This window comes from Eleutherodactylus coqui, chromosome 2 (genome assembly GCF_035609145.1).
Source record: "Eleutherodactylus coqui strain aEleCoq1 chromosome 2, aEleCoq1.hap1, whole genome shotgun sequence".
Taxonomy (NCBI): Eukaryota; Metazoa; Chordata; class Amphibia; order Anura; family Eleutherodactylidae; genus Eleutherodactylus; species Eleutherodactylus coqui.
In genome coordinates, this window is record NC_089838.1 from 341,793,923 (window position 1) to 341,816,602 (window position 22,680).

A 22,680-nucleotide genomic window follows, 5' to 3' on the forward strand; every position below is an offset into this window, starting at 1 on the left:
GGGTCAGTACAGAGATCTCTCCCATCATCTATTATACCCAGGACTGTAACAAGGGGGCGCTCTAATAACTATGTATAATATGTCAGGTGCTAGTACAGAGATCGCTCCCATCATCTATTAGACCCAGGACTGTTACAAAGGGGCATTGTAATGATTATGTATACTAGAGCAGGGGGCAGTACAGAGATCTTTCCCATCATCTATTATACCCAGGACTGTAGGAAGGGGGCGCTCTAATACCGATGTATAGATATATCAGGGGTCAGTACAGAGATCTCTCCTATGACCTATTTATACCCAGGAGTGTAATAAGGGGGCGCTCTAATAACTATGTATAGATATATCAGGGGTCAGTACAGAGATCTCTCCCATCATCTCTTATACCAAGGACTGTAACAAGGGGGCGCTCTAATAACTATGTATATATATATCCGGGGTCAGTACAGAGATCTCTGCCATGATCTATTATATTCAGGACTGTAACAAGTGCGCGCTCTAATAACTATGTATAATATATCAGGGGTCAGTACAGAGATCTCTCCCATCATCTCTTATACCAAGGACTGTAACAAGGGGGCGCTCTAATAACTATGTATATATATATCCGGGGTCAGTACAGAGATCTCTCCCATCATCTATTATATCCAGCACTGTAACAAGGGGCGCTCTAATAACTATGTATAATATATCAAGGAACAATACAGAGATCTCTCCCATCATCTATTATATCCAGGACTGTAGGAAGGGGACGCTCTAATAACTATGTATAATATATCAGGGGTCAATACAGAGATCTCTCCCATCATCTATTAGACCTAGGACTATTACAAGGGGGCGCTCTAATAACTCTGCATAATAAATTAGGGGTCAGTACAGAGATCTCTCCCATCATCTATTATACCCAGGACTGTAAAAAGGGGGCGCTCTAATAACTATGTATAGATATATCAGAGGTCAGTACAGAGATCCCTCTTATCATCTATTATACCCAGGACTGTAAAAAGGGGGCGCTCTAATAACTATGTATAATCTATCAGGGGTCAGTACAGAGATCTCTCTCTTCATCTATAATACCCAGGACTGACACAAGGGAGCGCTCTAATAACTATATATAATATATCAGGGGTCAGTACAGAGATCCCTCCTATCATCTATTATACCCAGGACTGTAACAAGGGGGCGCTCTAATAACTATGTATAGATATATCAGGGGTCAGTACAGAGATCCCTCTTATCATCTATTATACCCAGGACTGTAACAAGGGGGCGCTCTAATAACTATGTATAATATATCAGGGGTTAGTACAGAGATCTCTCCCATCATCTATTATACCCAGGACTGTAACAAGGGGGCACTCTAATAACTATGTATAATATATCAGGGGTCAGTACAGAGATCTCTCCCATCATCTACCGTATTATATCCAGGACTGTAGGAAGGGGACGCTCTAATAACTCTGTAAAATAAATCAGGGGTCAGTACAGAGATCTCTCCCATCATCTATTATACCCAGGACTGTAACAAGGGGGCACTCTAATAACTATGTATAGATATACCAGAGGTCAGTACAGAGATCCCTCCTATCATCTATTATACCCAGGACTGTAACAAGGGGCCGCTCTAATAACTATGTATAATATATCAGGTGCTAGTACAGAGATCTCTCCCATCATCTATTAGACCCAGGACTGTTACAAAGGGGCGTTGTAATGATTATGTATACTATAGCAGGGGTCAGTACAGAGATCTCTCCCATCATCTATTATACCCAGCACTGTAACAAGGGGGCGCTCTAATAACTATGTATAATATATCAGGTGCTAGTACAGAGATCTCTTCCATCATCTATTATACCCAGGACTGTAACAACGGAGCGCTCTAATAACTATGTACAGATATATCAGGAGTCAGTACAGAGATCTCTCCCATCATCTATTATACCTAGGACTGTTACAAGTGGGTGCTCTAATAACTCTGTATAATAAATCAGGGGTCAGTACAGAGATCTCTCCCATCATCTATTATACCAGCACTGTAACAAGGGGGCGCTCTAATAACTATGTATATATATATCAGGGGTCAGTACAGAGATCTCTCCCATCATCTATTATATCCAGGACTGTAGGAAGGGGGCGCTCTAATAAGTATGTACAGATATATCAGGGGTCAATACAGAGATCTCTCCCATCATCTATTATACCAAGGACTGTAACAAGGGGGCGCTCTAATAACTATGTATAATATATTAGGGGTCAGTACAGAGATCTCTCCCATCATCTATTATACCGAGGACTGTAACAAGGGGGCGCTCTAATAACTATGTACAGATATATCAGGAGTCAGTACAGAGATCTCTCCCATCCTCTATTAGACCTAGGACTGTTACAAGTGGGCGCTCTAATAACTCTGTATAAAAAATCAGGGGTCAATACAGAGATCTCTCCCATCATCTATTATATCCAGGACTGTAACAAGGGAGCACTCTAATAACTATGTATAGATATATCAGAGGTCAGTACAGAGATTTCTCCCATCATCTATTATACACAGGACTGTAACAAGGGGCGCTCTAATAACTATGTATAAATATATCAGGGGTCAGTACAGAGCTCTTTCCCATCATGTATTAGACCTAGGACTATTACAAGTGGGCGCTCTAATAACTCTGTATAATAAATTAGGGGTCAGTACAGAGATCCCTCCTATCATCTATTATACCCAGGACTGTAACAAGGGGGCACTCTAATTAAACTATGTATAGATATATCAGAGGTCAGTACAGAGATCCCTCCTATCATCTATTATATCCAGGACTGTAACAAGGGGGCGCTCTAATAACTATGTATAGATATATCAGAGGTCAGTACAGAGATCTCTCCCATCATCTATTATACCCAGGACTGTAACAAGGGGGCGCTCTAATAACTATGTATAATATATCAGGGAACAATACAGAGATCTCATCCATCATCTATTATACACAGCACTGTAACAAGGGGGCGCTCTAATAACTCTGCATAATAAATCAGGGGTCAGTTCACAGATCTCTCCCATCATCTATTATACCCAGCACTGTAACAATGGGGCGCTCTAATAACTATGGATAATATATCAGGGAACAATACAGAGATCTCTCCCATCAACTATTATATCCAGAACTGTAGGAAGGGGACGCTCTAATAACTATGTATAGATATATCAGGGGGTCAATACAGAGATCTCTTCCATCATCTATTATACCCAGGACTGTAACTAGGGGGCACTCTAATAACTATGTATAGATATATCAGAGGTCAGTACAGAGATCCCTCCTATCATCTATTATACCCAGGACTGTAACAAGGGGGCGCTCTAATAACTATGGATAATATATCAGGGGTCAGTACAGAGCTCTTTCCCATTATCTATTAGACCTAGGACTATTACAAGTGGGCGCTCTAATAACTCTGTATAATAAATTAGGGGTCAGTACAGAGATCCCTCCTATCATCTATTATACCCAGGACTATAACAAGGGGGCACTCTAATAACTATGTATAGATATATCAGAGGTCAGTACAGAGATCTCTCCCATCATCTATTATATCCAGGACTGTAACAAGGGGGCGCTCTAATAACTATGTATAGATATATCAGAGGTCAGTACAGAGATCTCTCCCATCATCTATTATACCCAGGACTGTAACAAGGGGCGCTCTAATAACTATGTATAGATATATCAGGGGTCAGTACAGAGATCTCTCCTATCATCTATTATACCCAGGACTGTAACAAGGGGGCGCTCTAATAACTATGTATAGATATATCAGGGGTCAGTACAGAGATCTCTCCTATCATCTATTATACCCAGGACTGTAACAAGGGGGTGCTCTAATAACTATGTATAATATATCAGGGGTTAGTACAGAGATCTCTCCCATCATCTGTTATATCCAGGACTGTCAGAAGGGAGCGCTCTAATAACTATGTATAATATATCAGGGGTCAGTACAGAGATCTCTCCCATCATCTATTATACCCAGCACTGTAACAAGGGGGCGCTCTAATAACTATGTATAGATATATCAGGGGTCAGTACAGAGATCTCTCCTATCATCTATTATACCCAGGACTGTAACAAGGGGGCGCTCTAATAACTATGTATAATATATCAGGGGTTAGTACAGAGATCTCTCCCATCATCTATTATACCCAGGACTGTAACAAGGGGGCACTCTAATAACTATGTATAATATATCAGGGGTCAGTACAGAGATCTCTCCCATCATCTATTATACCCAGCACTGTAACAAGGGGGCGCTCTAATAACTATGTATAGTTATATCAGGGGTCAGTACAGAGATCTCTCCTATCATCTATTATACCCAGGACTGTAACAAGGGGGCGCTCTAATAACTATGTATAATATATCAGGGGTTAGTACAGAGATCTCTCCCATCATCTCTTATACCCAGGAGTGTAATAAGGGGGCGTTCTAATAACTATGTATAATATATCATGGGACATTACAGAGATCTCTCCCATCATCTCTTATACCCAGGACTGTTAAAAGCGGGTGCTCTAATAACTATGTATAGATATCAGGGGACAGCACAGAGATCTCTCCCATCATCTATTATACCCAGGACTGTAACAAGGGGGTGCTCTAATAACTATGTATAGATATCAGGGGACAGTACAGAGATCTCTCCCATCATCTATTATACCGAGGACTGTAACAAGGGGGCGCTCTAATAACTATGTATAATATATCAGGGGTCAGTACAGAGATCTCTCCCATCATCTATTATACCCAGGACTGTAACAAGTGGGTGCTCTAATAACTATGTATAATAAATCAGGGGTCAGTACAGAGATCTCTCCCATCATCTATTATACCAGCACTGTAACAAGGGGGCGCTCTAATAACTATGTATAGTATATCAGGGAACAATACAGAGATCTCTTCCATCATCTATTATATCCAGGACTGTAGGAAGGGGGCGCTCTAATAAATATGTACAGATATATCAGGGGTCAATACAGAGATCTCTCCCATCATCTATTATACCAAAGACTGTAACAAGGGGGCGCTCTAATAACTATGTATAATATATTAGGGGTCAGTACAGAGATCTCTCCCATCATCTATTATACTGAGGACTGTAACAAGGGGGCGCTCTAATAACTATGTACAGATATATCAGGAGTCAGTACAGAGATCTCTCCCATCCTCTATTAGACCTAGGACTGTTACAAGTGGGCGCTCTAATAACTCTGTATAATAAATCAGGGGTCAATACAGAGATCTCTCCCATCATCTATTATATCCAGGACTGTAACAAGGGAGCACTCTAATAACTATGTATAGATATATCAGAGGTCAGTACACAGATTTCTCCCATCATCTATTATACCCAGGACTGTAACAAGGGGGCGCTCTAATAACTATGTATAATATATCAGGGAACAATACAGAGATCTCATCCATCATCTATTATACACAGCACTGTAACAAGGGGGCGCTCTAATAACTATGGATAATATATCAGGGAACAATACAGAGATCTCTCCCATCAACTATTATATCCAGAACTGTAGGAAGGGGACGCTCTAATAACTATGTATAGATATATCAGGGGGTCAATACAGAGATCTCTTCCATCATCTATTATACCCAGGACTGTAACTAGGGAGCACTCTAATAACTATGTATAGAATATCAGAGGTCAGTACAGAGATGCCTCCTATCATCTATTATACCCAGGACTGTAACAAGGGGGCGCTCTAATAACTATGGATAATATATCAGGGGTCAGTACAGAGCTCTTTCCCATCATCTATTAGACCTAGGACTATTACAAGTGGGCGCTCTAATAACTCTGTATAATAAATTAGGGGTCAGTACAGAGATCCCTCCTGTCATCTATTATACCCAGGACTGTAACAAGGGGGCACTCTAATAACTATGTATAGATATATCAGAGGTCAGTACAGAGATCTCTCCCATCATCTATTATATCCAGGACTGTAACAAGGGGGCGCTCTAATAACTATGTATAGATATATCAGAGGTCAGTACAGAGATCTCTCCCATCATCTATTATACCCAGGACTGTAACAAGGGGCGCTCTAATAACTATGTATAGATATATCAGGGGTCAGTACAGAGATCTCTCTTATCATCTATTATACCCAGGACTGTAACAAGGGGCGCTCTAATAACTATGTATAATATATCAGGGGTCAGTACAGAGATCTCTCTCATCATCTGTTATATCCAGGACTGTCAGAAGGGAGCGCTCTAATAACTATATATAATATATCAGGGGTCAGTACAGAGATCTCTCCCATCATCTATTATACCCAGGACTGTAACAAGGGGGCACTCTAATAACTATGTATAATATATCAGGGGTCAGTACAGAGATCTCTCCCATCATCTATTATACCCAGCACTGTAACAAGGGGGCGCTCTAATAACTATGTATAGATATATCAGGGGTCAGTACAGAGATCTCTCCTATCATCTATTATACCCAGGACTGTAACAAGGGGGCGCTCTAATAACTATGTATAATATATCAGGGGTTAGTACAGAGATCTCTCCCATCATCTCTTATACCCAGGAGTGTAATAAGGGGGCGTTCTAATAACTATGTATAATATATCATGGGACATTACAGAGATCTCTCCCATCATCTCTTATACCCAGGACTGTTAAAAGCGGGTGCTCTAATAACTATGTATAGATATCAGGGGACAGTACAGAGATCTCTCCCATCATCTATTATACCCAGGACTGTAACAAGGGGGTGCTCTAATAACTATGTATAGATATCAGGGGACAGTACAGAGATCTCTCCCATCATCTATTATACCCAGGACTGTAACAAGGGGGCGCTCTAATAACTATGTATAATATATCAGGGGTCAGTACAGAGATCTCTCCCATCATCTATTATACCCAGGACTGTAACAAGTGGGTGCTCTAATAACTATGTATAATAAATCAGGGGTCAGTACAGAGATCTCTCCCATCATCTATTATACCAGCACTGTAACAAGGGGGCGCTCTAATAACTATGTATAATATATCAGGGAACAATACAGAGATCTCTCCCATCATCTATTATATCCAGGACTGTAGGAAGGGGGCGCTCTAATAAATATGTACAGATATATCAGGGGTCAATACAGAGATCTCTCCCATCATCTATTATACCAAGGACTGTAAGAAGGGGGCGCTCTAATAACTATGTATAATATATTAGGGGTCAGTACAGAGATCTCTCCCATCATCTATTATACCCAGGACTGTAACAAGTGGGTGCTCTAATAACTATGTATAATAAATCAGGGGTCAGTACAGAGATCTCTCCCATCATCTATTATACCAGCACTGTAACAAGGGGGCGCTCTAATAACTATGTATAATATATCAGGGAACAATACAGAGATCTCTCCCATCATCTATTATATCCAGAACTGTAGGAAGGGGGCGCTCTAATAACTATGTACAGATATATCAGGAGTCAGTACAGAGATCTCTCCCATCCTCTATTAGACCTAGGACTGTTACAAGTGGGCGCTCTAATAACTCTGTATAATAAATCAGGGGTCAATACAGAGATCTCTCCCATCATCTATTATATCCAGGACTGTAACAAGGGAGCACTCTAATAACTATGTATAGATATATCAGAGGTCAGTACACAGATTTCTCCCATCATCTATTATACCCAGGACTGTAACAAGGGGGCGCTCTAATAACTATGTATAATATATCAGGGAACAATACAGAGATCTCATCCATCATCTATTATACACAGCACTCTAACAAGGGGGCGCTCTAATAACTCTGCATAATAAATCAGGGGTCAGTACAGAGATCTCTCCCATCATCTATTATACCCAGCACTGTAACAAGGGGGCGCTCTAATAACTATGGATAATATATCAGGGAACAATACAGAGATCTCTCCCATCAACTATTATATCCAGAACTGTAGGAAGGGGACGCTCTAATAACTATGTATAGATATATCAGGGGGTCAATACAGAGATCTCTTCCATCATCTATTATACCCAGGACTGTAACTAGGGGGCACTCTAATAACTATGTATAGATATATCAGAGGTCAGTACAGAGATCCCTCCTATCATCTATTATACCCAGGACTGTAACAAGGGGGCGCTCTAATAACTATGGATAATATATCAGGGGTCAGTACAGAGCTCTTTCCCATCATCTATTAGACCTAGGACTATTACAAGTGGGCGCTCTAATAACTCTGTATAATAAATTAGGGGTCAGTACAGAGATCCCTCCTATCATCTATTATACCCAGGACTGTAACAAGGGGGCGCTCTAATAACTATGTATAGATATATCAGAGGTCAGTACAGAGATCTCTACCATCATCTATTATATCCAGGACTGTAAGAAGGGGGCGCTCTAATAACTATGTATAGATATATCAGAGGTCAGTACAGAGATCTCTCCCATCATCTATTTAACCCAGGACTGTAACAAGGGGCGCTCTAATAACTATGTATAGATATATCAGAGGTCAGTACAGAGATCCCTCTTATCACCTATTATACCCAGGACTGTAACAAGGGGCGCTCTAATAACTATGTATAGATATATCAGGGGTCAGTAAAGAGATCCCTCTTATCATCTATTATACCCAGGACTGTAACAAGGGGGCGCTCTAATAACTATGTATAATATATCAGGGGTCAGTACAGAGATCTCTCCCATCATCTATTATACCCAGCACTGTAACAAGGGGGCGCTCTAATAACTATGTATAGATATATCAGGGGTCAGTACAGAGATCTCTCCTATCATCTATTATACCCAGGACTGTCACAAGGGAGCGCTCTAATAACTATATATAATATATCAGGGGTCAGTACAGAGATCCTTCCTATCATCTATTATACCCAGGACTGTAACAAAGGGGCACTCTAATAACTATGTATAATATATCAGGGGTCAGTACAGAGATCCCTCCTATCATCTATTATACCCAGGAGTGTAACAAGGGGGCACTCTAATAACTATGTATAATATATCAGGGGTCAGTACAGAGATTTCTCCCATCATCTATTATACCCAGGACTGTAACCAGGGGGCGCTCTAATAACTATGTATAATATATCATGGGACATTACAGAGATCTCTCCCATCATCTCTTATACCCAGGAGTGTAATAAGGGGGCGCTCTAATAACTATGTATAATATCTCATGGGACATTACAGAGATCTCTCCCATCATCTCTTATACCCAGGAGTGTAATAAGGGGGCGCTCTAATAACTATGTATAATATATCAGGGGTTAGTACAGAGATCTCTTCCATCATCTATTATACCCAGGACTGTAACAAGGGGGCGCTCTAATAACTATGTATAGATATCAGGGGACAGTACAGAGATCTCTGCCATCATCTATTATACCCAGGACTGTAACAAGGGGGCGCTCTAATAACTATGTATAATATATCATGGGACATTACAGAGATCTCTCCCATCATCTCTTATACCCAGGAGTGTAATAAGGGGGCGCTCTAATAACTATGTATAATATATCAGGGGTCAGTACAGAGATCTCTCCCATCATCTATTATACCCAGGACTGTAACAAGGGGGTGCTCTAATAACTATGTATAATATATCAGGGGTCAGTACAGAGATCTCTCCCATCATCTATTATACCCAGGACTGTAACAAGGGGGCGCTCTAATAACTATGTATAGATATATCAGGGGTCAGTACAGAGATCTCTCCCTGCCTGTTACTAGCACAGATGAGGGGAGTAGCTTTTGTTTCCACTGCTGAGGCAGAATGATAAGGGTTTTCGCTAGGGTTTCAACCTTTATTACCAAAAAATATTGACCAATTGTAAAAGGGAAGTAGTGAGTGGGTGTGGCCTATCACAATGTATAATTTTACCTTCCAGTGGTCCCAATAGTAATATTGCCCCCCCCTTCATGTCCCCAGTGGTCATAGTGCGCTTTCTTAATGGCCCCAATGGTAATAGCGCCCCCAATAATAGTAGTGACTGTTGTATGCAGAGACCCTATTCCTCCCGGCATCTGCATTGCTGTAAGCATAGCACGCAGTACAAATAGCGGGGAGGAAGCAGGGCCTCTGCCTACAACAGTCACCACGGCCGGAGCGGAGCTGCCTTGGTGGGTAAACTAGTTGCTGCCCGGCAGAACCTAAGAGGAAGTACTTATAATAAGGCCGATAAAAGATAAACACCGGCACTGGCCTTGCCACTTAATTACCGGCCGAACCAGTGGCCTACTGACCGGGTGACAACCCTGGCTTTAGTGGCCAAGACCATGATGCAGTTGGGTATGCAGATGCTTTCAAAACAGCAAGATGACTCAAAATGACTTGAGGGTCGATGAACACCGAACATCGTGAGCGACACAACGGCACAGCGGAGCCTTCATCTTCATACTCAGTAGCTAGAGCCGCTGTAACGAGGCCAGGGGCCTGCCAACAACCGTAAGTATGTCCATCGTTACAGGATTCACTGGCGTCACTTTACCAAAGAGGGGCAGCGCAGGGGTCACTATCAGGATACAAGCTGGGAAGGTGCGGGAAGGGGTTAAAGGATCATGAGCATCTGACCAGCAGTAAATTAGCCGTAACGAGCTCCCCCCTCCCGAAATGTCTCACTCACTCAGGCTTCACACAATCATTTAAGAAGAAGATCAGATTAATACGGGAGGAGGGGCTCTAGCCGCATAGAAGAAGAAGGGGTCCGTCTCACATCGCTGCCCTGCACAACACGTCCTACTGGCCTAATTGTATGACCACACACATACAGACTGAAGCCATGAGCCCGCCCACTGCAGGGTGATACAGAAGGGAGCTATGAGCCGGCCCCGCCCCCTGCAGGGTAATACAGAAGGGACCTATGAGCCAATCCCTCCCCCTACAGGGTGATACAGAAGGGACCTATGAGCCAATCCCTCCCCCTACAGGGTGATACAGAGGGGAGCTATGAGCTGGCCCCGTCCCCTGCAGGGTGACACAGACAGAAAAGAGCTACGAACTGGCCCCGCCCCCTGCAGGGTGATACAGAAGGGACCTATGAGCCAATCCCTCCCCCTACAGGGTGGTACAGAAGGGAGCTATGAGCCCCTCCCCCTGCTGGGTGACTCCAGCACATTACAGGTTAATGTGTATTGGGCTGCAGCAGAGGACACTGAGGACTTTCTATAAACAGTGTCGCCCCCTCCAAGTTCCAGCCAGCTGCTTTCTAGAGAGCGGGCTGTCCTGTGCCCGTGTCACGCTGGGATGGGAATGGCAAGTATGTCACCAGCGTCACGGTGTCCTTCCACAGCTAACAAAATAGTCCTGGGTGGGATTCAGGTTGCTGGCGGGCGCTGAAAGACGGAGGACGAAAATAGAAAAGGAGGTTCCTGCCACCCCTCAGGGCCCGGCGCCTGCAGCCCTGGCACAGCGAGCGCATCCTGGCATGGAGATGCAGTGTGCAGGCTTGGTACGAGCAACATCAGACGAGTCCATAAGTCCGGCCAGCTGTCGCCAGCGATTACACCGCACTCAGGAGCCGCACGTTCTATAAACCTTCCTATAGACGGCCGGACCACCCATAATAAATGCCAGACGTGCCCCCAACACAGATGGCAAACAAATAAAGACCAACGCCGCAGCCAATGAGATTCCTCACTGTGCCCCAACCCTGGCTCAAGTATCACCCCAAACCCTGCAAATCTATACTCAAACACTGAGGTCCTGGATATACCGTCTCAGGACCCCCTCACCCCGGCATCTGCTCTGAGGTCCTGGATATACCGTCTCAGGACCCCCTCACCCCGGCATCTGCTCTGAGGTCCTGGATATACCGTCTCAGGACCCCCTCACCCCGGCATCTGCTCTGAGGTCCTGGATATACCCCGTCTCAGGACCCCCTCACCCCGGCATCTGCTCTGAGGTCCTGGATATACCGTCTCAGGACCCCCTCACCCCGGCATCTGCTCTGAGGTCCTGGATATACCGTCTCAGGAGCCCCTCACCCCAGCATCTGCTCTGAGGTCCTGGATATACCGTCTCAGGACCCCCTCACCCCGGCATCTGCTCTGAGGTCCTGGATATACCGTCTCGGGACCCCCGCACCCCGGCATCTGCTCTGAGGTCCTGGATATACCGTCTCAGGACCCCCTCACCCCGGCATCTGCTCTGAGGTCCTGGATATACCCCGTCTCAGGACCCCCTCACCCCGGCATCTGCTCTGAGGTCCTGGATATACCGTCTCAGGACCCCCTCACCCCGGCATCTGCTCTGAGGTCCTGGATATACCGTCTCAGGACCCCCTCACCCCGACATCTGCTCTGAGGTCCTGGATATACCGTCTCAGGACCCCCGCACCCCGGCATCTGCTCTGAGGTCCTGGATATACCGTCTCAGGACCCCCTCACCCCGGCATCTGCTCTGAGGTCCTGGATATACCGTCTCAGGACCCCCTCACCCCGGCATCTGCTCTGAGGTCCTGGATATACCGTCTCAGGACCCCCTCACCCCGGCATCTGCTCTGAGGTCCTGGATATACCGTCTCAGGACCCCCTCACCCCGGCATCTGCTCTGAGGTCCTGGATATACCGTCTCAGGACCCCCTCACCCCGGCATCTGCTCTGAGGTCCTGGATATACCCCATCTCAGGACCCCCTCACCCCAGCATCTGCTCTGAGGTCCTGGATATACTGTCTCAGGACCCCCTCACCCCGGTGTCTGCACTGAGGTCCTAGATATACCGTCTAAAGACCCTCTCACCCCAGTGTCTTCTCTCAGGTGCTGGATATACACCGTCTCAGGACTCCCTCACCCCGGTGTCCACTGTGAGGTGCTGGATACACCCCGTCTCAGGACTCCCTCACCCCGGTGTCCACTGTGAGGTGCTGGATACACCCCGTCTCAGGACCCCCTCACTCTGGTGTCTACTGTGAGGTGCTGGATATACCCTGTCTCAGGACCCCCTCAGCCGGGTGTCTGCTCTGAGGTGCTGGATATACCCCGTCTCAAGACCCCCTCACCCTGGCATCTGCTCTGAGGTCCTGGATATACTGTCTCAGGACCCCCTCACCTGGGTGTCTGCTCTGAGGTGCTGGATATACCCTGTCTCAGGACCCCCTCACCCCAGCATCTGCTCTGAGGTCCTGGATATACCGTCTCAGGACCCCCTCACCCCGGCATCTGCTCTGAGGTCCTGGATATACCGTCTCAGGACCCCCTCACCCCGGCATCTGCTCTGAGGTCCTGGATATACCGTCTCAGGACCCCCTCACCCCGGCATCTGCTCTGAGGTCCTGGATATACCGTCTCAGGACCCCCTCACCCCGGCATCTGCTCTGAGGTCCTGGATATACCGTCTCAGGACCCCCTCACCCCGGCATCTGCTCTGAGGTCCTGGATATACCGTCTCAGGACCCCCTCACCCCGGCATCTGCTCTGAGGTCCTGGATATACCGTCTCAGGACCCCCTCACCCCGGAATCTGCTCTGAGGTCCTGGATATACCGTCTCAGGACCCCCTCACCCCGGCATCTGCTCTGAGGTCCTGGATATACCGTCTCAGGACCCCCTCACCCCGGCATCTGCTCTGAGGTCCTGGATATACCGTCTCAGGACCCCCTCACCCCGGCATCTGCTCTGAGGTCCTGGATATACCGTCTCAGGACCCCCTCAGCCCGGCATCTGCTCTGAGGTCCTGGATATACCGTCTCAGGACCCCCTCACCCCGGCATCTGCTCTGAGGTCCTGGATATACCGTCTCAGGACCCCCTCACCCCGGCATCTGCTCTGAGGTCCTGGATATACCGTCTCAGGACCCCCTCACCCCGGCATCTGCTCTGAGGTCCTGGATATACCGTCTCAGGACCCCCTCACCCCGGCATCTGCTCTGAGGTCCTGGATATACCGTCTCAGGACCCCCTCACCCCGGCATCTGCTCTGAGGTCCTGGATATACCCCATCTCAGGACCCCCTCACCCCAGCATCTGCTCTGAGGTCCTGGATATACTGTCTCAGGACCCCCTCACCCCGGTGTCTGCACTGAGGTCCTAGATATACCGTCTAAAGACCCTCTCACCCCAGTGTCTTCTCTCAGGTGCTGGATATACACCGTCTCAGGACTCCCTCACCCCGGTGTCCACTGTGAGGTGCTGGATACACCCCGTCTCAGGACTCCCTCACCCCGGTGTCCACTGTGAGGTGCTGGATACACCCCGTCTCAGGACCCCCTCACTCTGGTGTCTACTGTGAGGTGCTGGATATACCCTGTCTCAGGACCCCCTCACCACAGAATCTGCTCTGAGGTGCTGGATATACCCCGTCTCAGGACCCCCTCAGCCGGGTGTCTGCTCTGAGGTGCTGGATATACCCCGTCTCAAGACCCCCTCACCCTGGCATCTGCTCTGAGGTCCTGGATATACTGTCTCAGGACCCCCTCACCTGGGTGTCTGCTCTGAGGTGCTGGATATACCCTGTCTCAGGACCCCCTCACCCCAGCATCTGCTCTGAGGTCCTGGATATACCGTCTCAGGACCCCCTCACCCCGGCATCTGCTCTGAGGTCCTGGATATACCGTCTCAGGACCCCCTCACCCCGGCATCTGCTCTGAGGTCCTGGATATACCGTCTCAGGACCCCCTCACCCCGGCATCTGCTCTGAGGTCCTGGATATACCGTCTCAGGACCCCCTCACCCCGGCATCTGCTCTGAGGTCCTGGATATACCGTCTCAGGACCCCCTCACCCCGGCATCTGCTCTGAGGTCCTGGATATACCGTCTCAGGACCCCCTCACCCCGGCATCTGCTCTGAGGTCCTGGATATACCGTCTCAGGAGCCCCTCACACCGGCATCTGCTCTGAGGTCCTGGATATACCGTCTCAGGACCCCCTCACCCCAGCATCTGCTCTGAGGTCCTGGATATACCGTCTCAGGACCCCCTCACCCCGACATCTGCTCTGAGGTCCTGGATATACCCCGTCTCAGGACCCCCTCACCCCAGCATCTGCTCTGAGGTCCTGGATATACTGTCTCAGGACCCCCTCACCCCGGTGTCTGCTCTGAGGTCCTAGATATACTGTCTCAGGACCCTCTCACCCCAGTGTCTTCTCTCAGGTGCTGGATATACACCGTTTCAGGACTCCCTCACCCCGGTGTCCACTGTGAGGTCCTGGATATACCCCGTCTCAGGACCCCCTCACCCCGGCATCTGCTCTGAGGTGCTGGATATACCCCGTCTCAGGACTCCCTCACCCCGGCATCTGCTCTGAGGTGCTGGATATACCCCGTCTCAGGACCCCCTCACCCCGGCATCTGCTCTGAGGTGCTGGATATACCCCGTCTCAGGACCCCCTCACACGGGTGTCTGCTCTGAGGTGCTGGATATACCCCGTCTCAGGACCCCCTCACCCCAGCATCTGCTCTGAGGTGCTGGATATACCCCGTCTCAGGACCCCCTCACACGGGTGTCTGCTTTGAGGTGCTGGATATACCCTGTCTCAGGTCCCCCTCACCCCGGCATCTGCTCTGAGGTGCTGGATATACCCTGTCTCAGGACCCCCTCACCCCGGCATCTGCTCTAAGGTGCTGGATATACCCCGTCTCAGGACCCTCTCACCCCGGCATCTGCTCTGAGGTGCTGGATATACCCCGTCTCAGGACCCCCTCACCCCAGCATCTGCTCTGAGGTGCTGGATATACCCCGTCTCAGGACCTCCTCACCCCGGCATCTGCTCTGAGGTCCTGGATATACCGTCTCAGGACCCCCTCACCCCAGCATCTGCTCTGAGGTGCTGGATATACCCCGTCTCAGGACCCCCTCACCCCGGCATCTGCTCTGAGGTGCTGGATATACCCCGTCTCAGGACCCCCTCACCCCGGCATCTGCTCTGAGGTGCTGGATATACCCCGTCTCAGGACCCCCTCAGCCGGGTGTCTGCTTTGAGGTGCTGGATATACCCCGTCTCAGGACCCCCTCACCCGGGTGTCTGCTCTGAGGTGCTGGATATCCCCGTCTCAGGACCCCCTCACCCCGGCATCTGCTCTGAGGTGCTGGATATACCCCGTCTCAGGACCCCCTCACACCGGCATCTGCTCTGAGGTGCTGGATATACCCCGTCTCAGGACCCCCTCACACCGGCATCTGCTCTGAGGTGCTGGATATACCCCGTCTCAGGACCCCCTCACCCCAGCATCTGCTCTGAGGTGCTGGATATACCCCGTCTCAGGACCCCCTCACACAGGTGTCTGCTTTGAGGTGCTGGATATACCCCGTCTCAGGACCCCCTCACCCGGGTGTCTGCTTTGAGGTGCTGGATATACCCTGTCACAGGTCCCCCTCACCCCGGCATCTGCTCTGAGGTGCTGGATATACCCCGTCTCAGGTCCCCCTCACCCCGGCATCTGCTCTGAGGTGCTGGATATACCCCGTCTCAGGACCCCCTCACCCCGGCATCTGCTCTGAGGTGCTGGATATACCCCGTCTCAGGACCCCCTCACCCCGGCATCTGCTCTGAGGTGCTGGATATACCCCGTCTCAGGACCCCCTCACCCCGGCATCTGCTCTGAAGTGCTGGATATACCCTGTCTCAGGTCCCCCTCACCCCGGCATCTGCTCTGAGGTGCTGGATATACCCCGTCTCAGGACCCCCGCACCCCGGCATCTGCTCTGAGGTGCTGGATATACCCCGTCTCAGGACCCCCTCACACCGGCATCTGCTCTGAGGTGCTGGATATACCGTCTCAGGACCCCCTCACCCCGGCATCTGCTCTGAGGTGCTGGATATTCATTAGTGGATATGTGAGTAATTAGTCACCCACCTTTTCTCCTGCACATTTTTGTCACTAGAGGGCAGTACCATAGAAGTCAGGCTAGTAGCTGACAAGCATTCTATGAAGGAGCAGTTGTCGCCCGTCTCCCCCTATTCTTCCCAGTGCACAGAGCATGCACAATATATGTGCCCCCCATTGGAACATAAAGTAGAAGATGCCACTTACCATCCAGTGACAGCCAGTCCAGCTGGGTGCTGGGCAGCGACAAGAAGTTTCTTGCTCGATACTCAAAGATGACGGAGTGTGAGATGATCTGCTGGTGCTGGATGACCTGCAGGGTGACCAGGCCGGCCTCGTGCGCTGCAACCACATGGAGGGGTCAGTGGCTTTGTAAGGTGAAGACAAGAACATAACATACAGTCTGCAGCCTCACCTGGGCAGTAGCATCTTAAGACTCCTGATTGGATGAGAGAGGCAGGCACGGTCACATGATCAAACACACAAGAGTAGGAATCGGTGTCCTCCACCCATGGGCCAGTGATGAGGATCTTAACTCCACCCTGAGCAGAAGAGAGACAGAGACGCTGTATTAACCGTAAGAACACTAGACGGTGCAGACAATAACCCCGGTCCAGACAGAGGGGGCGCTGTCAGAGGTCACAGTGCCCCTTATGCCATCTCTGCCCCTCGCTGGGCTCGTCTTCTGGTTCTGGTGGCAGGTTTCTATTGGATGCCCCTACAAGAAGATGGCGCCACACCAGGGGCATCGGACCATCTCCTCCTGTCCATCCGCCGCATTGCTATTCATGCTACCTTCTACTGCACACTAAATACAACGGACCTGTTTCCCACTGCGACCGTCCATCCAGTACAACCTGAGGGTGTCCCACAAATAAGGGTACGGCTCCCTCTGCAGTTATGATGGAAGTACTGCACCCAGCACAAATGAGGGCGGTTTACATCTCACAGGATAGTTAATCTGTTGAGCCATAAATGATGAAAGTGGGGGCGCCTACCCGTCATAATGAGGTCCCAGGCACTGCGGGCTCATCCGCCATGGTGTTGGAGTACCGACGACTAGCGCTGGCAGCATACTGTAGCAACCAGTCTAAATTACTACGAGGTTTATTTGCTAAATGTACAAACTTTTGCAAAAATAAGAGTCAAACAAGAACCTTTACCGGAGCGCAACAACTCCTAGCAAGCCACTTCAACAACGTCACCACGAAATGCCACGTTTATTGACTACCGCAGTCTCAGGATTAAGCCGCCCTCACAGCGTTTGGCGCTGCGGTAAACACCGTACAACGCTCCCATGCATCTCACTGGGGCTGCGCACACAAGTCCTCATTGCTGCGCTCTGACAGCGATGCATGTCCTATCTTTGCCCGTTTTCAGCCCTGCGTCGCCCATTGAAATGAACAGGCAGCGTTAGTAGCACGTTTACGACGGCGCTAAACAACAGCGCAAGCAGCGGTACAAAATAAAAAAGGTACCACTCACCCAACCTGAGCCCTCCGGGACCCTGGCGCTGGGCTCCATCGCTCGGTGCAGACGGTCAGCAGTGATAGAGCATGTTCCGCTAGTAACCGGATTTGAAAACCCCGCCTACAGCAAAAGAGTCCTCTGATTGGTCTGTCTGTCTTTTTCTCCCCCCATCCGTCCGTCCACCCCTCTTCGCATCTGTCCGTCGCACTTTGCGTGTGCCAGCCTGTCTGTCCTTTTTCTGTTGTTCCATTTGCCCTTCAGTCCTTTTTTCCATCCCCTTCCCCGTCCTTTTTGCAAGACCAAAGGTAGTACTGAAACGAGCTCTCTAAAACGGCCCCTGTGTGGCGCTGCGACTGTTTTGGGGCGTTTCTTGTGAGTTATCAGCATTATTAGCTGTGCTGCCCAACGCCGGTGTGAGGGAGGCCGTAGGCTGCATGCACACAGCAGAGCTGGATTCAGCCATCGGAAGCAGCGGCGTCCACATGTCCACCCGTTTCTTCAATCTTCATCTGCACTGCGGATGGTCCGCATGGCTCGCCGTCAAATGGGGGCATGCTAAGAGTTTTTATCCGTGAACGTAAACCGCAATCGGTTTCCGCTCAGGTGCATGAAGAATCACTTTTGCATTGCATGCTATGGCCGGCATTTGCTGCAGAATCGGAGGCGGTCGTCTGCTCCAGATTCCGCAATTCAAGCCTGCCCATGTGCGCGAGGCCTTACTCAACCCCTGAATACAACCTGCAATCAGGTGCCGTCAGGACTGACAACAATGACATCACCTGTGGGGCACTGAGGACATCCTGAACACATGACCTGTTGGGGGTCCTTGAGGACTGGAGTTGTGCACCCCTGGGCAAGAAACCAGGAGAGCGGTCCGAGCGAGCATTGCCAAATATCCAAGAGCCGCTGCCCACTCCTGGAGGTACAGCCATAGGAGCGCTGGCCGCACTACCTGGACGAGGCGGTAAGAGGCTTCCTTCACACGTGGCTCTATTTCTTCTGGTTTTCAACTGCAATTAAAAGCTGCATCAAAAAAACACATGCGGTTTGCAAAAAACGCGGCGAGACGGTCCCCGACACAGTGAAGCGCAGCGGCGGCGGACCCCGACACAGTGAAGCGCAGCGGCGGTGGACCCCGACACAGTGAAGCGCAGCGGCGGCGGTCCCCGACACAGTGGAGCGCAGCGGCGGCGGTCCCCGACACAGTGGAGCGCAGCGGCGGCGGTCCCCGACACAGTGGAGCGCAGCGGCGGCGGTCCCCGACACAGTGGAGCGCAGCGGCGGCGGTCCCCGACACAGTGGAGCGCAGCGGCGGCGGTCCCCGACACAGTGGAGCGCAGCGGCGGCGTTCCCCGACACAGTGAAGGGCAGCGGCGGCGGTCCCCGACACAGTGAAGGGCAGCGGCGGCGGTCCCCGACACAGTGAAGGGCAGCGGCGGCGGTCCCCGACACAGTGAAGGGCAGCGGCGGCGGTCCCCGACACAGTGAAGCGCAGCGGCGGCGGTCCCCGACACAGTGAAGCGCAGCGGCGGCGGTCCCCGACACAGTGAAGCGCAGCGGCGGCGGTCCCCGACACAGTGAAGCGCAGCGGCGGCGGTCCCCGACACAGTGAAGCGCAGCGGCGGCGGTCCCCGACACAGTGAAGCGCAGCGGCGGCGGTCCCCGACACAGTGAAGCGCAGCGGCGGCGGTCCCCGACACAGTGAAGCGCAGCGGCGGCGGTCCCCGACACAGTGAAGCGCAGCGGCGGCGGTCCCCGACACAGTGAAGCGCAGCGGCGGCGGTCCCCGACACAGTGAAGCGCAGCGGCGGCGGTCCCCGACACAGTGAAGGGCAGCGGCGGCGGTCCCCGACACAGTGAAGCGCAGCGGCGGCGGTCCCCGACACAGTGAAGCGCAGCGGCGGCGGTCCCCGACACAGTGAAGCACAGCAGCGAGGTCAGGCTGGGATGTAAGGACGACTTCTCGGAGATGCGGTTGGAAGCTGCTGTACATCACGACTGCAGCAAAAGGGGCTCCACTGAGTACTGAAGACGCCGGTCATTGAGGGGGATCGTTCGGAGACTGCAGTAGTCAGTAAGAGTTGCATTTTGGGTGAATCTGGAGAAACCGCTTGTTATATTGGTTGTTGAGACATTTATATTGTTGTTTGTAAAGTTTGTAAATTTGTAATGGGGAATAATTGTGCCCATCTGCTGCCCACTGAGAAGATCTGATGCCCACAGCCCACTAAATCCTTGTTACCCGCATGCAGGAACGACACGGATCGCATCTTCCCTGCATGTCAACAAGCCAACAGTTCCTGTAAGTCCGGGTGACGGAACAGAGCAGCATGTAAGTGAACCAGCGGATGATACGGGGACCGTGGGCATGGACTGGCAGCGCAATCACCACACCTCAACCAGCTGCTGTGGTGGCAGCTCGACTGCCTGCTACAAGCCAATCCATCATGGGAATGTTAGCATTTCCCAAATTCCCAGTCTTCTGCACAGTAGTGTAAGCGCACACACCATCCACAGTTCAGGATATCCCGAGCTTTGTGCAGATCATTGCCCATTAACTAACCAGAGGGGAAGCTCTCGGCCAGGTAGAAAAATGGGCATCACACAAGCTTACTGGCTGAGCCATATGCCAATTACCAGGGTGGAGATCAGCGGCACAATGAGGTTTGTACTGGACAGCACCCGTAGGCTTCCTACACAGAGGGGAGCGGGCTATCGGACCATGAAGATCTCCAGGGTGCCTTTTATATGTGGCATACGAGAGGTTTTCCTGCCAAAGCCGCCTCCCATCACTTCAGTACAGTAGCGATCCTGCGGTGAGGATTTCAGCCTCGTCGGAGGATTGGTAAGTGTTTCCCATGGCACTCGCGTGGGTTTACCGGCGAGGCATTGCGAGGGAACCCAAAAGATAGGCCATGCCGCAAATCATCAAAAAAATGGTGTTCATATTCATGCAAGAGTTAGGAGTCTCCCTACACACAAATCTTGCATGATTTTCACGGCTGTGTGCAAGCGACCTTAGCTTCATACGCCGAGTCTGCAACACTGGATACGGAAAGTCTTCAGACCCTTTCCTTTTTGTTATGTTGTGGCCTTGGTCCCCTCATTCTGCACTCAGTATCCCATAATGACAAAGTAACATAACTATTCACACCCTTTGGTATGACACTTGCAGCTCTGAGGGCCTCCAGCTTCTTTTGATCATTTCTGAGATGCTTCTACACCTTGATTGGAGTCACCTGGGGTAAATTCAGCCGAATGGACATAAAAGACCGCCAAGTCTATATAAGGTCTCACCTCTTACAATGCATATCAGAGCCAAAACCAAGCCATGAGGAGGACAGAACTGCCTGTAGAGCTCAGAGACAGGATTGTGTGGAAGCGCAGATCTGGAGGAGCTACAAAAACATTTCCGCTACCCTGAAAATTCCCAAGAGCCCAGCGGCCCCCATAATACTTACATGGAAGAACAACCAGGACTCTTCCTAGAACCGCTGACGCCCAAACTAAGGAAAGAAGGGTCTTGGTAAGAGAGAAGACCAAGAGCCCAGCGGCCCCCATAATACTTACATGGAAGAACAACCAGGACTCTTCCTAGAGCCGCTGGCGCCCAAACTAAGTAAAGAAGGGTCTTGGTAGGAGAGAAGACCAAGAGCCCAGCAGCCCCCATAATACTTACATGGAAGAACAACCAGGACTCTTCCTAGAGCCGCTGACCCCAAAACTAAGGAAAGAAGGGTCTTGGTAAGAGAGAAGACCAAGAGCCCAGCGGCCCCCATAATACTTACATGGAAGAACAACCAGGACTCTTCCTAGAGCCGCCGACGCCCAAACTAAGGAACAAAGGGTCTTGGTAAGAGAGAAGACCAAGAGCCCAGCGGCCTCCATAATACTTACATGGAAGAACAACCAGGACTCTTCCTACAGCCGCCGACCCACCAAACTAAGGAAAGAAGGGTCTTGTAAGAGAGGTGACCAAGAGCCCAGCGGCCCCCATAATACTTACATGGAAGAACAACCAGGACTCTTCCTAGAGCCGCCGACCCCCAAACTAAGGAAAGAAGGGTCTTGGTAAGAGAGAAGACCAAGAGCCCAGCGGCCTCCATAATACTTACATGGAAGAACAACCAGGACTCTTCCTACAGCCGCCGACCCACCAAACTAAGGAAAGAAGGGTCTTGTAAGAGAGGTGACCAAGAGCCCAGCTGCCCCCATAATACTTACATGGAAGAACAACCAGGACTCTTCCTACAGCCGCTGACCCCCAAACTAAAGGGGAGAAGGGTCTTGTAAGAGAGGAGACCAAGAACTCAGCGGCCCATATAATAATTACATGGAAGAACCACCAGGACTCATCCTAGAGTCGCCGACTCACCAAATAAGAGAGGTG

At 50.0% G+C, this 22,680-nt stretch overlaps 1 protein-coding gene across 4 annotated transcripts in view; it reads right to left on the bottom strand.

Annotated features, from left to right (window-relative positions):
• Positions 1-22,680, bottom strand: part of CAMTA2 (calmodulin binding transcription activator 2) — a 107,718-nt gene that overhangs the window by 38,100 nt on the left and 46,938 nt on the right. For all 4 annotated transcript variants that reach the window (XM_066593905.1, XM_066593904.1, XM_066593902.1 and 1 more), the window contains 2 exons: positions 17,236-17,362; positions 17,028-17,162 (listed from right to left, as the gene is read on the bottom strand). In XM_066593905.1, the coding sequence (XP_066450002.1) occupies positions 17,028-17,162; positions 17,236-17,362 (262 nt within the window). The remainder of the gene's footprint in view (positions 1-17,027; positions 17,163-17,235; positions 17,363-22,680) is intronic.